Source organism: Rhyacophila brunnea, unplaced genomic scaffold, assembly GCF_057557595.1.
Source record: "Rhyacophila brunnea isolate RB1 unplaced genomic scaffold, BYU_Rbru_1.0 scaffold_17, whole genome shotgun sequence".
In the NCBI taxonomy this organism is placed as follows: Eukaryota; Metazoa; Arthropoda; class Insecta; order Trichoptera; family Rhyacophilidae; genus Rhyacophila; species Rhyacophila brunnea.
This window is the reverse complement of record NW_028232827.1, coordinates 25,668,079-25,685,021: the sequence shown is the minus strand read 5'-3', so window position 1 is coordinate 25,685,021 and position 16,943 is coordinate 25,668,079. Positions and strand designations below refer to the sequence as shown.

At 34.2% G+C, this 16,943-nt stretch overlaps 1 protein-coding gene across 2 annotated transcripts in view; it reads left to right on the top strand.

Moving 5' to 3' along the window:
• Positions 1–16,943, top strand: part of retm (real-time) — a 54,275-nt gene that overhangs the window by 17,045 nt on the left and 20,287 nt on the right. The window contains exons 3-5 of one of the 2 annotated variants that reach the window (XM_085944944.1): positions 7,150–7,281; positions 14,505–14,634; positions 15,351–15,581. In XM_085944944.1, the coding sequence (XP_085801070.1) occupies positions 7,150–7,281; positions 14,505–14,634; positions 15,351–15,581 (493 nt within the window). Of the gene's footprint in view, positions 1–7,149; positions 7,282–14,504; positions 14,635–15,350; positions 15,588–16,943 lie in introns of both variants that reach the window. The other variant, XM_085944943.1, reaches the window with a different exon arrangement.

Sequence of the window (16,943 nt, the reverse complement as noted above, 5' to 3'; positions counted from 1 at the left end):
AATTTTGGTAAGAAAATATGATTTTTCACCGAATCTAATGATGTTAGTACCACTGTTTTACGGTGACTGGAAACTTCAGAGACCGCGCGACTAGCATGTCGCGTCTCTTTGCGACCGTTTTGAAGCTGAGAGATCCAGTCTCGCCGTCAGCGAGCCACCATTGAAATACATTAGCTAGATACTGGCTGGAATTTTAGTTTCAGTTCCGTCGGACTTCAGTTGCGCCGTGGGAGGATGGCCTAAGCATCGGCCTATGGCATCATGGGTCCCCGGTTCGAATACTAGGTCTGACAAGTACACATATTTTTTTTCAATTTGTGTATGAGTCAGAGTATAGACCTAATAGGTTGAGCAAGTGGCTAACATCCATTTATCGTAAAAAAAATCTGTTAATACAAACCTCCACTGTGTGGAGGCCCATATTATGATCTTATTAGGATCGGATGTGGTCGAAAAAATAATAAAATAAACATTCTTCATCTATAATAATATATATATATCAAAAATTTTGTCATTGAAACTTAATTTATAACCTAATTTAATATTTTTTTGTAGATAGTAGAAGAATATTTTTCATTTATTATGGTTTGGTTTTTAGGCAGGGTTTAATTGAATTTTAAATACCTACCAACACCATCTGCAATTTGTTTTCTTATTTCAATAAAAACAAACAAGTATGACTGACATAGTTTAGTTGTGCACTACATATTTATCTTGGATCTCTACGGCCTACCTCCACCCTCCGCCACTGATATACAGTATAATTATTAGCTTTTTTAATGATAAATACCATGAATGTGAATAATGTTTGAATAAATGCATTATTATTTATGGTATTTTAGTTTAGTGTGACTGTGACTATGTTTTTTGGATTCACAATTATTATCCATCATTTTGTTTACCTGTTGTCAGTAAATGTTGGATAAAAAGATTTCATATATGCGGAATTGTGGGTGTGTCAATCAATGCAGAATAATTAGGGATTCTAGGAAACAAATACTATATGTACTGGTCTTTCATCCAGAGTCTGTTTCTCAATGACGTCACACTATATTTATGTGATTTTATCAAAGTCTGGGTGTTCTATTTTATGTAGCTCTGGGGCTTTCATAAACATAATTCAAAGGCCCCTTTATTCGAATACAAAGGCCTCTTATATTATATACGAGCGTGACACTAGTGTCCCGTCTGAAACGGAATCTCTGAATTCGGTGTGTGTCTTAGGCCCGTTTCAGACGGGACTCTGGTGTCGCGCTCGAATATAATAAGGAAGCCTTTGTATTCGAATAAAGAGGCCTTTGTATTATGTTTATGAACGCCTCAGAGCTAATGAGTAAACGCATGTCTGGTGCACTTTTCCGTCGGCCGCTACATTCTCAAGCCGCCGGTACACTTGTTTTTATTACCGCAGCCAGTTTTATGTTTCAATTTATAACTCGAAATTATGCGTTGACTCATTAGCTCTGGGGCATTCATAAACATAATACAAAGGCCCCTTTAATCGAATACAAAGGCCTCCTATATTATATCGAGCGCGACACCGGTGTCCTGTCTGAAACGGGCCTAAGACACACACCGAATTCAGAGACACCAAAATAGAAAAAACATGCGTCTTATAATCAAAGAAATACGGTACTGATATTTTTTTACAATTATTACTATTTTAAAACATGTATCTATTAAATATTGGGTTATATCATATGGGTTGTATATAAAATATATTTCTACAAGGGTGGGGTGAGGTCTCAATAAATATAAAATAGGTTTTTTTGTCGCAGGATGGGTGGCCCCCTCCTGTATAAAAATATTTTCATACATTATGTAACTTAATTAAACATTGCGATTGCGGTTTTAAACTCTTTTCACTTTTGGCAATGACACATGTTCTTAAAGTCAGTATTATATGTTATTTTTTTTATATTCTGACAACGGTCAGATAATTTGAATGTTGAATAATCGAAGGTCGGATAAATCAGGTCAATCATTGAACAGACAAATTGTTTCTGTCGATCGCATGAAATTATTGGGCAGTAATTAAGCTTAAATTTTGTATGAAAATTCATCACACCACCTAGCTGACAATTATCAAAACTAACCTAGTAAGCGAAATATACTTTCAGAAATATTCAGTTTCTTATAGTCCGTTCCAGAGTTCACTTTCAGTTTTAATTCAACTGCACATTAGCGGTATAAGATGTCATTGGCTGCATTCCACTTAATACTAATTAACGGACCCGATTGCTTGATGAATGTTGCCAATACATGAAATATTTTTTCTCATGTGTTGAAGTAAAAAGTTGTAAAAAAACTTTGTAGTATGGTGGTCCAATTTTTTTAATAATATTTGCAATCCAATTCTATAAACTTTTTCAATATTTTGTATTTATCATTTTTGTATCTTGTCACAGTCATAGGACACAATATTATGAGAAATACAAGAAATCTTGAATTAGTTATTGAGTCTAATATAGGCCCATAAATAAATGATGAAACTCTAGTATTTCCAACAAAGTGTTCATTTGGCGGCGATTCATGATTGGTAATAATTGTTATTTGGAAATTTACCAGCTGTCACTTTCTCACGTTATAATATAGCTCTTTTTCTCCCACCATCATATTGACCAGTGATTCTCAACCCTTGAAGCATTTTGTGAAGTAAATCTCAGGGAACCCATATTAAAACAGATTTTATTTTACGGGAAACAGATGTTAGCAGTGCTTTGGTTCCAAGCCCAAACGTGGGACACATTGATGTCCGTCACGGACTCATACTTAAAATTCATAACCCACAACATTTTATTATTTTATTAAAATCATGTAGAGAAAATCTGTTATATTATAATACATCCATAAATACACACAAAGTATCAGTGTATTTTTTTTATTTGTATTTCTTACTTAATTTACAGCCCCTTGGAATGCGCTACCCTGACGCTTATATTACATTGGTCAGATTTCAAGGTCAACCGTCCTCCCCGATCGCCCCCGATTATGAAAAGCGACTTTTGAGTTGTTCCCTAGAGTCGTGACCGAATTCTAATTTTTTTAAAACGTTTTTTCGCAAATTTTTGTCGAACACTCGTGAAACCCAGCTTGGAATCGCTGGTATTGACTGTAATTGTATAAAGTATACGAACTTAGCCACGTTTTCCAAATTATACCTCCACAGTGGAGTAGTACTAAAGTTCCTGTCTGAGCTGTGGGTTCGAATCCTGCGTCTCAATAATCACAATATGTTATTGGTTGGGTCAATATACGCATTCATCCTTTCTTTCCACCAACCTTAAATCCCCAATTATTGTCACAAGACCACCAGTCACGGGTCATGATCGACCGTGATCAAGTTTAGTTAGCTCAAGTGATATCCAGAAAGCGGACGTGGGCAGGCTTGTTATAGCTTTACCGTCGCTAACTACAGCGTGACTCATACAAAACGTATCTGTTCAATCTTCGTTGCACTAAATCTGTTACTTCGGTTTGAGTAAACATCGCGTCTATATCATCCATCCTGAACTTATCATCATCATCATCATTCATCAACCTCATAATATTATCATCCATCAAAAGCGTACTGTCTGTTTACCAGTATGTGAGTGCGTAAACACCGAACTGGCCCCAGCGCTTCAGCCCTCTCAATATAAAGGTCAGTGTCTGGCATCCTGTGTAAACCCCCCTAGATCCGTAATCCACCAATCCAGCATCACCCTCAAATTACTGTCCACTGCTAAAAGCGTCACCGGATCGAGAACCTAATGTGTTGGTGGAGTAGCTAACAACCATTCCTCATAAAAATAAATGTAGCTTAGGTACGAAAATGGTAACTTACTTTTTTATCTATTAGAAACTGTAACATTTTTTTTTTTTGTAATTTATGCGTGATATGGTTTACTATGTAAATAAACCACATGTTGTATTCAATAATTTTTATTTGTGGTAAATATCGAGTTGTGTGCTAGCTGTATTAAATTGAATACTGAATGTTTCTTACCTGCATACTGAATATTTACATAATAATATCAAGGTGTCTTTTTTTTAATCTAGTTAAATATAATTTATATCAATCAAGTTCGTGTCACATAGCACTTTTGCTGCGTGCATGACAAACAATTATCACTATTTATAATCAGTCGCAGGTAGGTGTAAGAATTTACTCAGGTATATTTATAATAACCAGTTTGTGACATGAAATTTATAAAGTTTTACTTTTAAGGGCTAAGTAATCTCTAGGAATGAAATAATTATTTTATGGTTTAAAAAATGAGCTTTAAACTTGTTAAGTAGTGGCAACTTCGCCTGGCTAGATAATGGGGCATATAGGACATATGGGATATATGGAACTATATGGGACATATACGACGGCGTTTGCAGAGACTTGGAACATAGTTATATTTCAGTAAAAGCGAAGAAAACACAGAACTTATAACTTATATAATTGGTTTCTAGAATCTTGATTTTTGCCGCTTGCTCGTGGTAAAGACGTTCTTACAGAGCATCACAGTCAAGTATATTTTGTTTTCATTGCCAAGGGACGCGTGCAATTGCTTTAAGTCAGACTAAAATATTACGATTTTATATTTATTATTTCGATTTTCGATAGTGAATTAGGGCATTTATTTATGTATGGAATTTACATAGAGTAGAGTAGGGTAGATTTGGTGTAGTAGGCAGTCATTTTTATTAAATGTGACACAAATACCATGAAAAATACAATACTCCACTCTAGTATACTTGTAGCATGTCTTTCTGGTAGGGCAGAGGTCCATGGTTGGAATTCTGGTGAAATACACATGTTCTTTTGGATCTCGAACATTCTCACTTAATGTCTGTATTTTTTAATTCTCATAGTAGGGTTGAGTGACTGATATACGTAGACAAAGTGCCACCCCCATGCATCGCCAAAATGCCACCCTTATAAATACGCAGTGCGTGTACAGGGACGCAATGAAATATTCCAATATTTTCACTCAAAACTTACTGACTTAAATTGTGAAAAAATCCTGATCCACCAAGGGGTACCGTGAACTCATTTTTCTTTTAATCCATGGCCTACTATATTTATACTTTCTTCCTGGCTCTGTTAAATGGAAACAAGTAAAGAAAACCTTTAAATTTTTACATATTTACATTTCAAACCGATACCGTTCGCACAAGCTAAAAAATTGTCATCGTTGAAAATATCAACTCTCAAAAGTTGTATTAAATAAATGTGTTCCACAGTGTGCCACCACTGTGCAACGCATGACTTGTCTACCTGCATGGGAAATCAATGACAGAAGGATTATCAAATAATAATTACCTAAATACTTTTTATAAAAAATATTAACAAAACATAAATGTCCACATATGTTCAAAGCTAATTAATAGGCAGGGCGATAAAACATAGTTATCAAATATAAGCTAGCAATAGATCAGTAGGGACTTATTGTAACATTATCATTCTATTTTTGAAGGCATTAATAGAAAAAGGAACAGTGGATAGTAGGTTGTGATGCTAATTATTGATAACTTAATTCCTCAATTTTTATTATTTTTTTCCTTGTTGCAACAAAAATTCCTCGCACAAATACAACTATCACTAGGCAGGTACTTCAATTATGTATATCTATGACACTAATCATACTGAACATTGAGGTTACTTTAAAAATACGTCATATTAAACCCTTTTTATATTGTACAGTATGTACTCTCTCAGCAATCCGCCGCTCGATTATCCAACAACTACTATAATTATTTAGGTTTATTTAGGCGTTATTTTTACTAGTTGAATGCACAAAATCAAGCTCTTCGCCGGTATTCATTATGTCAAATTCAGCTGTCCGCCGTCATATTTCACGTAGCTGAGGCATGGAATACCGGGATGAGCAATAACTTCATCGTGGAAAAAGCTGTAGCCCTCCATGAATCAACAGGCGACTGAATACTCAGAGCTAACGCGGAATGTTTTAGAAGAATGGATAGCAGAAAGTTCTGAGTAGTATGCGCCACTTTTAACTGAAGAAGAGCTCATAAATATATCAAGAGGGTTTGATTCTGAGGATGAAGGTAATAATTGTCAACCGACTGCTGCTCATACAGTCAAATCAGAAGATGCACTAGTTGGGATTGACGTTACCATTAAATGGGGAGATGAAAATAATGCAACAGTCAACACACTCATCATGTTGCATAAATTACGAGATGACATAATCTTCCAATAATATTCAGGAAAAAAACAAACACTGAACAACTGCGTATGTTAAATTAAGTTGTGTTATGTAGTTAATAAGCTTAGTTTATAAATTAATATGTATAATCTAATACATACTTGATTTTGATTATAAATAAAACGAAATACCTGTTTTAATTTTTACCATAAAATGTTGTATTTATGCACTATAATCCGCCGCTATCACTAATTGTACACTTGTCTGGTTTTTGGGGTGGCGGATTAATGAGAGAGTTCTGTATTAGCAAAACAATTTTAGGGTTTTTTTCTCAAACTTTTTCGAATTCATCCGAAACACCTGACACGGCTCGCAAAGCTTGTTGGGCATCACTGGCTTAACGTACTGTCAGACTGCTGGTTATCGATCGTATACAGTTATGTATTGTACTTAACTTATTTGCATCTGAGGTCATTACCTATGCAGAATAGAATATTTTGGACAGTGATAATTACACTCTTATCTCCCGAAGAAATTAATTCTATATTATAATTCTATATTCAGCTAAGGCACGGTCTAAAACGATCGTGACTATGCGACGCATGACGAACAAAACATAATTTGTTATAAAAATTCAACAAGCGTCCATTTAATGTTATGTTTATTGTTATTTAAGTAATAATAATAATATATTCATTGACATGTTTTGTTTTTCGAGTAAATACATAACATTTTTTAGTCATCTTTACACGATTTAAGAATTAATTCCTCCGACGCCATCACTAAATTGACGTGCTAACAGGTCGACTATCGCTCTCCGACTAGCAACGCGGCCGAAATTACGTCCCACCTATTACTGAAAATTATTTGCCGTTTCACTGAAGTATGCTCTTAAGTAAACCACACACGCTCATATAAAATTACACAAATATATCTACTGCTCAAGTATACATAAACATGTGTGTAGCCGACTTACTCCTCTGAACTTGGATTATTTTATTTCCAGATAATTGGAGTTGAACATGTGTTCTTCATCCAGAAGAACCACCTTGACAGGAAGGCAAAGTCTCTGGCCATCGAGGCTACCAACGAAAGTTTCAGCAGCCGAGTGGTCGTCGTGGAAAAATGCCGATATTTCGTAAGCAGTTTTATTTTGTTTTATACTAGACCACCATAGAGTGGAGATTATATTAACAGTTTTTTTATGAGGTCAAGTTATTAGCCATTCACCCAACTAATTGGTTACCGGCCAATATATTTTGGTTATCATAACAGACTAACTTATTTTAATTGATGTATTCAGTTACATGTTTTGTTTTTCCATCAATCGATGTACTTACTTAGTTATTACTACCGTCACACATTCCCTTTAGAAATATTATGTCGAGATGTGCTAGTTTCAGTACATCTATTTTTCAGTTATCCACTCATCCTTTTGAAAGGATGCGTCTTTTAGTGTAAATATTTTATGGTCATCATCAATCAATTTAGCGCCTGTACACATGCATGGATTTACTTGCAACAATAGTGTGTATTTTAAACTATCGCAATAACAACTGTTTACACGTAAAAGTGATGATTGTCTCGCCAATCTTGTTCTTCAAGAGTAAGCGAAACACAATGCTATTTTACAGTATTATTTGACAGGTCGTGAAAATCGATTAACCTCAAAATGAGTCTGCACTGTGCAGTTCATTTTTTTCCCGACATGTTTGCCACTTTCGTTCTACTGTGCAGCCGCAAATATTGAATTAATCCCAACTGTCGCGTGACAATTCAGAAGCATCCAAACTTTTTTATGAATACAATCTTGCAACTTGCATGATAATACATGTTTACATGTTATGGCCGCGATAATACGTACTGTCAGCAGTAAATCCATACACGTGTAAACGGTGTATTAATCCGCTAATGTTATGTGACAAGTTAAAAGCACATCATTTTTGTTTGAACCCACAAAATTGTATTTGAAATATACTGTATTATAATATTATTCAATGTGTTAAACTCATACATATTACATAGTGGTTTCTACTCTATTTCACACTAATTGGCAACATATTCATTATAAAAACTGTGCATAAATTGTTACATTAATTATATTCATTTTGTGTTATAAATATTACCCTCATTTATACTGTAACCTCGTATTACCATACAGATTACTATATTTTATAAGTAATTACTTCTGTACTTGCTAAAACCGCTTTAATTACTTGCTTGTGAATATTCATCAGGTGATGTCGTATACTTAAATAGAGTCCAAAGCAATCTTCATTATGTAACGATGCCGTATAAAAATCGTATTGAGAAATTGGGAAAGCGACTCACTTCTATTGCTTCATATATATATTACAGGCTTAGATCATTAGCATAATATATTACTTTTATTACATCAATTGAAACATATTAAGAAGGACATACAAGGTACCAATAAAGGTTCAATCTACCTCATGTTATTGATCGAAATATAGAACAGTTATTCTGTTATATTTCTTTTAATGTTTTTTCCCATATTGTAAGTAAACTTTATCAGCGAGGCTATTCTAACATATCACTTTGTGTATTCAGGCAGTTAATTATCACAAGAAGTTAATTGTGAAAAGTGCTATCTTTTAACACCCCCTCTCTTGGCTGTGTTAACTATTAGAGCGAAATAGAGTATGTCAATTACATATTGAAAATTGAGATGCGACTATTTTGAAAAATAATCTACGTCACAGGTCACGGCCGCCGCCTCAATTTATAGTTCCCTGTGAGCTGTCAAATATTGAGTGGCGAGTAGTATCATATTTCCTTTTCAAACATACTGCAATGACATGATTATTAAAATTGTAGGTTATGTTGGTATGTTAAATTCGTGTTTGACGTTTCAATACAAAATTTCGGGGTTCGGGTGGAAAGGCCATTGATATGCCTGCACGACCATACACGAATTTGACCGAGCTTCGCAAATATGAGACGTATTTCACACAACAGGTGTACCAACTTAAATTTTCGCCATGTTATGAATTACCGATAATTATGGTACCGAATTGTATATGGAATTGCTTCTGTTGTAATTTGGACCAATAAAAATAATAGAAAAGTGTTACCGCGTTGCCGTTAACAGTTAAGAATAGCTCTGCAGGAACAAATTAGTATGACTGAAAAAGTTTTCAGTATTTTTGCCGGATCGCCCATAGCATACCTAAACTAAGTTTGGTTTAGGCACTGTTTAAGTGATTTTTAAAAAGTAATAAGCATCGTCTGCAATTTGTGTTCTTAGTTTAATGAAAACAAATAAATATGACTGACATTGTTTAGTTTGCACTATTTATATCAGATCACCACGGCCTACCTTCGCCACTGGCAAACCATATCGCACCATCGCAACTGTGCCCATTTCATACTATTAATACTATCGACTGAAGATGGGTTACTTGATAGAATTAGAATTTAAATTTCATACATTTAGGCTCCATTTATATAATAGAAGTCGTTTTTCTATATCTTTGTGTAGAACAGTTATTAGACATTTTTTTTTATGTCTATCTTTTCTGAATACATATAAGTCACGCTTGTGACTGTGATGCATTTTGTTGTTGGGCAGATAATTTTGTTATCCGTTGCTTTGCTGTTTTCCTTATGAAATATTACAAACAACGACTGGTAAACATTTGAACTTGAATTGTTACAGTTGCAGATAAGAATGATTTATTTCAAACAAGTACCATAGGTATTATAGGTAGGCAATTGTGTGGCAAAATCAACGTTGTGACGTTGAAATATGACGTCAGCGTTTGTTTTGAGCAGTTCGTGAATGCATTATTACTGTACTAATATTTTTTTAATTACCGTATCTCATCGATTATAAGAAGTTCCCAATTATAAGACGGCACTCTCATTTTTAAATGCCAATTTAAAAAAATCATTATAAAATATTAAAAAGCAGTATATTTTATCAGTAGCGAGCGGTATATACTTATTTCTGAAGATGCAGAGCATACTCAGAAATATCAATAAAATAGTATGTCATAACATTGTTTGAATTAGAATACCTACATCCATATTTTATTGTGCGATTCGATTATTAATTTCATTCGACTAATCGTTGTTATATAAATATTACATACAATTTTTTTCATACAATAATAATAACGAAAATATGGAGACTAATTTTGTAATACCTCACTTCTATATCTACTATTGTGAAGCGCGCTGGCTATCTCGTGAAAAAATGAAATAAAAGGGTCAAATAATGTTGAAATTTGAGGCAAGTTTGTTTAGGAGCGATAATTTTGTCGTTAGATTTGTCTATTTGGTTGAAATTAAAAAAAAAATAAGTGAATAAATCGATGTAAGGACTACTAATGCATTTAAAAAGACAAAGTGAAGGCATTCATTAAAAATTGGAGCTTTGGAAATCAAAATTACAAAAAAAATAAGTTCGCCATGTTTCCACTTTTAAATGATTTCTGCGCCAGATATATTGAAGCAAACAAAAATCTATTTACTGAGTTCTTGGTTCATATTATTTTATTAACAGTATAAAAAAGTCTACAGCTAAAGCTACTTTGTTTCAGGACTGTTAAATATTTTAAATATATGGTTCTGCGTTGCAATTTGATGTGATACCTATATGATGATTGATATATGTACTTAAATGACAACCCCCGTCTATAATTTAGGTAACACTACATTAGAGCACCACACTGCCCTTAACCTCAGCGATAGGTAGGTGGTACCGCCAAAGATCCTGGTCTGGGGGCCCGCTTCAAGATGTGGGACCCATGAATAGAATCCGTTTGTCAATGAACGATGATGAATTTGGATTGACTACTATTGAAATTGATTGTGCTAATAAACCACCAGTCAATTTGTGACTGGCCACGGTGAGTTCGCTGGCAAGCTCTTTGAGCTTGGACTTGCAAGCCGTCCGATATATCCATGCGGAGGGGAAATACAGGATGCCAAGCACATCCTCTGGAAATGTCTTAGTATGTGCTCCGAACGGGAGGTGATGCTCAGGTCAGTCTAACCAGCTGTTGGGCCCATCGGGCCGTCCAACTCGGAGGCTACTTAGGCCAATTATCTTGCATTTAAAAAAATTGCGGCGTCTTACTGTGGGCGTGAAGATCTTAATCTAAGTAAAGCTCATAATCTTTGCTGTCCGTATGATAAGCTTCATTTTCTTTGTTATATATACCTTAAATTCATCTTCTTTTTAGTAATTTCCATGTGTTTTTCTCTTCCTGGCACCTTGCATTAGAGTAAATTCTTTCAACTCAGACAGAGCTCACCTTGAGCGTAGCAACCTCAGTCTTGGGTATTTTCTCTCAATGTACTAATAAACAAGCACATTCATCGCATGAAAAACAAATTAATTTAAAAATTAATATACAGTAGTAAAACCATGTTTATTTAATATATTTTTTTCATTTTCGTATTAGTACATTGTTGACTATTTAAAAAGGTGTCTGTATTATTTAAAGAAATAAAGTGAGGGAGGCGCCAAGATTTTTTAAAGGGAGGCATAGTAACATCAAGTTTGGAAACCACCGCAATACACTATACTCAGTAAATGGCCGATGTCTCGGTGATGACTATATCTAAATAATAATTCAACCAACAAATATGGCGTGCGTGATTTATTTCTCAATTGATAATACAATAAAATTATAGAGCGACCATTAACATGATAATGTTTTTAATTACACTATTATTAGGTATATCCACCCGAAATTTAACATATTAATATAAAAAAAATTAAAGTAAGTAAACAATTTTAATTGAATAATTGCAATTTTATTAAATCAGAGTTATTCTCCACTTCCGTCATAAAAAAAATATATACATATATATGCCCAAACACCACCGATATATATAATATTAATTAAACCAAGGTTTATTCAATCAAGTTAAATGTGATAATTTTTGTAACACAATTAATTAATTGTACTAACTGGGAATGAAATATGTTTTTCTTTTTCTTATCAAAGGCCCACACAATGAAAAACCACCGCACACCACAGTTATTTATCTATTTTCATCAGTACTTATCAGCATTGGAGTTTGAGACTTCTTACATTCTTAACCGGATGGCTGCCAATGACGTCTTAAGACGCGAACTTTTCCGTGAACGGAACGCCGCTCATACAAAAATGACGTCTTTAGACGTCCCGCTTTAACCGGGAAATGGGGGGTAAATCAATTATTTTAAACATACAAATATGTTGAACACACAACGACATATATTGGGAATGTCATTATATACTCAGAATTGAAACAGAATTCGTTTTTACCACTTGAAGCGTAAATTGATTTTATTTTTGCAATAAAATTCGCGGCGTGCAAGGTATCGCCATACATACATACACCTACCGGCAGTAAAAAGGTTAATTCTGAATTACATTTTGACTCATTTCTGTTTTTGATAGCGACTGTAAAATGACAAATTTACTAATTGTTTGCCTACCGCAATCATAGGTAATGCGCCGGCTAGACAGCGGTGACTTGCCTGCGCGGTATAGACCTTAACAGCGCTTTTCGGTTTACGTGCACTTCCGTTTTCCCATCCATACACATGGGCTTCCCGATACACACCGGTTTGTGCAGGTATGCTTGTCGTAAAGCATGAGTGTCTAGCCGGCGCTTAAAAGAATGTAGATGATTTAAATTTTGATTGGTAACAGGCAAATGTTTCATATAAATGGTATGGGTGTTTAATAAAAATAAGAAGTAGGTGACTGACATCCATCAACCATTTTTTTATATTTCTCGAACGCCGAACGAAGAGTACTGTAAATTGCTCGCCAAACCGTTAATGGCAATGAGAGTATATTTATAATATCTCAGCCGCCATACAGTCTGCTGAAGGCTTGTGATTCATTTTGACGTTTTGTGGTTAATTTTTTGTGGTTGGTTTTAACTATTTTAAGATTATTTTAACCAATGAATCCACCGTGTTGTACACAATTCAGTAAAGATACTGCAGTTGACTATTGATTTCTCAATGTAAATGGTAAAATCTATTCCTTGAACAATCGTCTTCCTGGTTAATCCAAAACATTAATGACAACATGCAAAATTACAAATTATTAATTAAGATAAAACAATAATAATGTGTAGTATTTATTCCACATATTATCTTAATAATTATCTGGATCTACTTCGTCCACTTCAATGGCACATTATCAACTTATCGTTATTATAATATGTGGAATATGTAATAAACAATGTGTTTTGTTTTAATTAATATTGTAATGTGTAATGTGTTGTTTTATTTTAATTAATAGTTTTTTCACCAATAATTAGATTTTTTACAATGTCATCTTCATCATCCGAAAAGTCGTTAGTCGTCAACATATTTTTGGGCTTAGCAATCCTGATATCATCCGTATCGACTGCTTACTCTGCAAACCAGCTAATTGCACTTTTGACCGAAAATGAGACTTTGATGGCATTTTGTTATAAAGCATGTTTTATATGCTCACACAAAATTTCAAATTCGTAAACCTATAAATTAATGCGTTATTGTTCTTCACACAAAACAGCCAACTGCAGGTGCCAAATTTCCAATATCATAAATGGAACAACTCCGCTCTTTATATATAAAAGGGAAGCTAAAATAGTGTATTAAATTCATAGTGCAGCTTTTTTTTTGTAAAAAAAAAATGTTTCCAAGTGTATTTTTGGAACTGTTAAATTCCGCTCGATAGTTATATTATTAAGTTTTTTCTATTTCCTGAGCAATTTGCCCAAATGGAGTTAGCCGGTCAGAGTAAGCAGTTGATATTCAATACACTAGTAAAACATTTACATATTACAGTTGCACCAACAGTCATTTGTAGAAATATAATAATAATAGTGAATCGTGATTAAGCTACTGCCAGATTAACAAAACCCTGGGTTAAATATATTACCAATAGTACAGTAGGATAAACTTTTAAAAGCGGTGGATGTATAATAAACAATGCAATGCTTCATATAGATTTTTTATGGATGCAGAAGCACGGTTTTTTACATGTGCAAAAAATACGCTGATGCGTTCATTTTTTATAGTTGCTGTCACCATTAGAATTTGCATCAAGCCTGTTGTATCGCCTTGTCGCACCCGGTGCCCATCGAATCTTACGTGTAATGTGGTACACCTAACTCTCGTTTAACAGAAATTATTATCCTTGAAAAGCTATTTGTGAATCAAAATGTATGTCTGATTGTCCATTATCTTGCCAACCGACTAATTTCATATTGGAAATATTGTTTTTTTTGAGTAATTTTTCAATTCTGTTATAATGAAATTCTGTATAACAAGCGTCCGGTAAGCGAGATTTACGTGAACACTAATATTAATAATCATTTTGTTAATGTCTTCTTAAGGTGCATCCTGAAAATTCGGAGTGGACGTGTTTTGAGCAATGCGTGTCTCTGGATGTCAAGAACTTCTTTGGTTTTGAAAATGCCATTGAAAAGATTGCCATGAAGCAATATTCAGCAAATATCTCCAAGGGTAATTATTGATATCTACATACATAATATCTTATTACTCTTGCAATGTTAGCATCCTTGTCAATGTGGAAATCAATTAAAATTATGACATAATTATATTGGAATTAGAACCCTTGATTAAGAATCTTTAGAACCCTGAATTGAAAGGAACCTCAAATGACAAGATTACCAGAGGTTTCTTTTTTGTTTTTGTTTTTAATTTTATTATATAGTTTTTGTCTCATTGTTTAATTATTTTTGCTATAATACTTAAAATAGATTAATTCGTGGCCCATATGGTCCACCTGGTAAGGGTACGGGTACTTTTTGAGTTTTGAAATTAAAATAAAAAGGTATAAGTAGATAAATACATATATTGGTTTTTAACGAACCGGGGTTCCGATTTTTGATTTGATTTGATTCCCCATTCGATTTGTTTAGAGTTAGAGCCGTTTCACAGGGAACACCTGTGTCCAGCCACCGGTGTGTCGAGCGGCTGCATTTACACATAAATGAATGGGCGCGTTTAGACGGAGACACACGAGTGTCTCGTTCATTTATATGTAAATGCGGTATCTCGACACACCGGTGGTTGAACACAGGTGTCCTGTGTGAAACTTCTTTTATGGTTTGACTTTTATAGGTTCAGGCTGTCAACTAATGTGATCATTATTCTTTTTTAATGTTGGTATCTCTATCGTGTCGTAGTCATAAAATTATATTATGTTGTTATTTCAGGAAAAGAAATAATCGATTTCTTCGTAACGGAGATCAAAGACGAAGGAATCACGGTCGTGGATGCGTGGAAGGAAGGAGAAGAAGAGAAAAATGCGGCGGTGAAAGCCCTCATCTGCAATGGACAGGATCACAAATCGGAGATAATTCCCGTGGAAACTGAAGCCGTCATCGAGGTCAAGATCACAGACTGTCGAAGGACGTCTTCTACAAAAGTGAAGACGCCCAAGGAAGGTCAGTGTGAGTCTGCAGTCGGCATTTAACTCTGAATACAGTAAAACCTCGTTAATATGAACACAGCTAATTTGAAATTTGGAATAAAAAAACTTTTTTCAAGTTTTGCCATAAATTTTGCATTTCGTAAGTCGAATTTTATTCAATTTTCTGCCGCGTCGATTTAGACATAACAGGGTATTACTGTAATAAGAATATTTCTCTTTACACACCTATTAAGTCAAAGATGTTAAAAAAAAATCTTTCTTGTTTGAAGATGGAAGCTAAATGTGAGTGAACATAAGTTGTATGTCCTGTTTATATAGTACAAATGGCGTTATCGTGTACCATGGGCTGCCTTATCCATACGGCACAATAGATAGAATGCCTAGGGCCTACGAACGTTTTAGGGGTTGCAACATGTCACCTGAAAGTTATAATATATAAACGTAAACAAAAAATCCAAAATATGCAATATGTATCTGTCAATTTTAATTTATAATATAACACTGACATAAGACACATTAGTGTCATGTGTATTTTTGCACAGTGATGATATTATCACTATTTTGCTTTCATTCACTGCGGTCCAATTAAATAACATGCTAATTGTATCTAATGGCCATATAATGCCGACACGGCAGCCGTGTCGTCAGCACTGTCTCATACAAGGTACATATTTATTAATTCTGGATAAAATAATCACAAATTTCAATTATAAAATGTCCTCGCGTCCAAAGTTTATGAGCCGAATTAGTATGTCTAAAATGGAATTAATATAATGTGTGATTGTGAAAGTGGTTACTGATAATTTGATTTACGAAGTAAAAGTTTACTGATATGGAGAATTGGGAAGGTCGTCACTTGGCAATGAATTGATAAAAGTATATATGGCATTGTTAAATTTCATGCTCGATGTATTACAAATCTTGTTAGCCCACGAATAATCTATTTTAGTTTGTCGGAGTTCAGATTATGCCATCTCCAGTGGGCTTAATGTTACATAGAAAAGCCCCCACGGCATTGTCGGTTTTCTCCGTTTGTTATAGTTATTGTGACAGGATTAATTTTGGTATCGTATTAAGTCCTCATAACTGACATCTAAAAAATATGCAATAGATTGATTGAGACACAAGGGATCAAAGCACATGGAATACACCGTGTTGAGAAAATTGACATCATAGTTAAATACGCAATTATGAATTCTGTTTGGCGGTTATTTTGTTTTTGACCTAAGGGTTTCCAATGCTTAGGTGATTCCTTTACTTATGAATAATGTCATTTATACGATCTTTAAACGTGTTAACTTGGTACTAAAAGTATAAATAGGCTTACCATAATAATTATTTTTCTCTACTAACCGGGACAGTATAAAATAAAAAG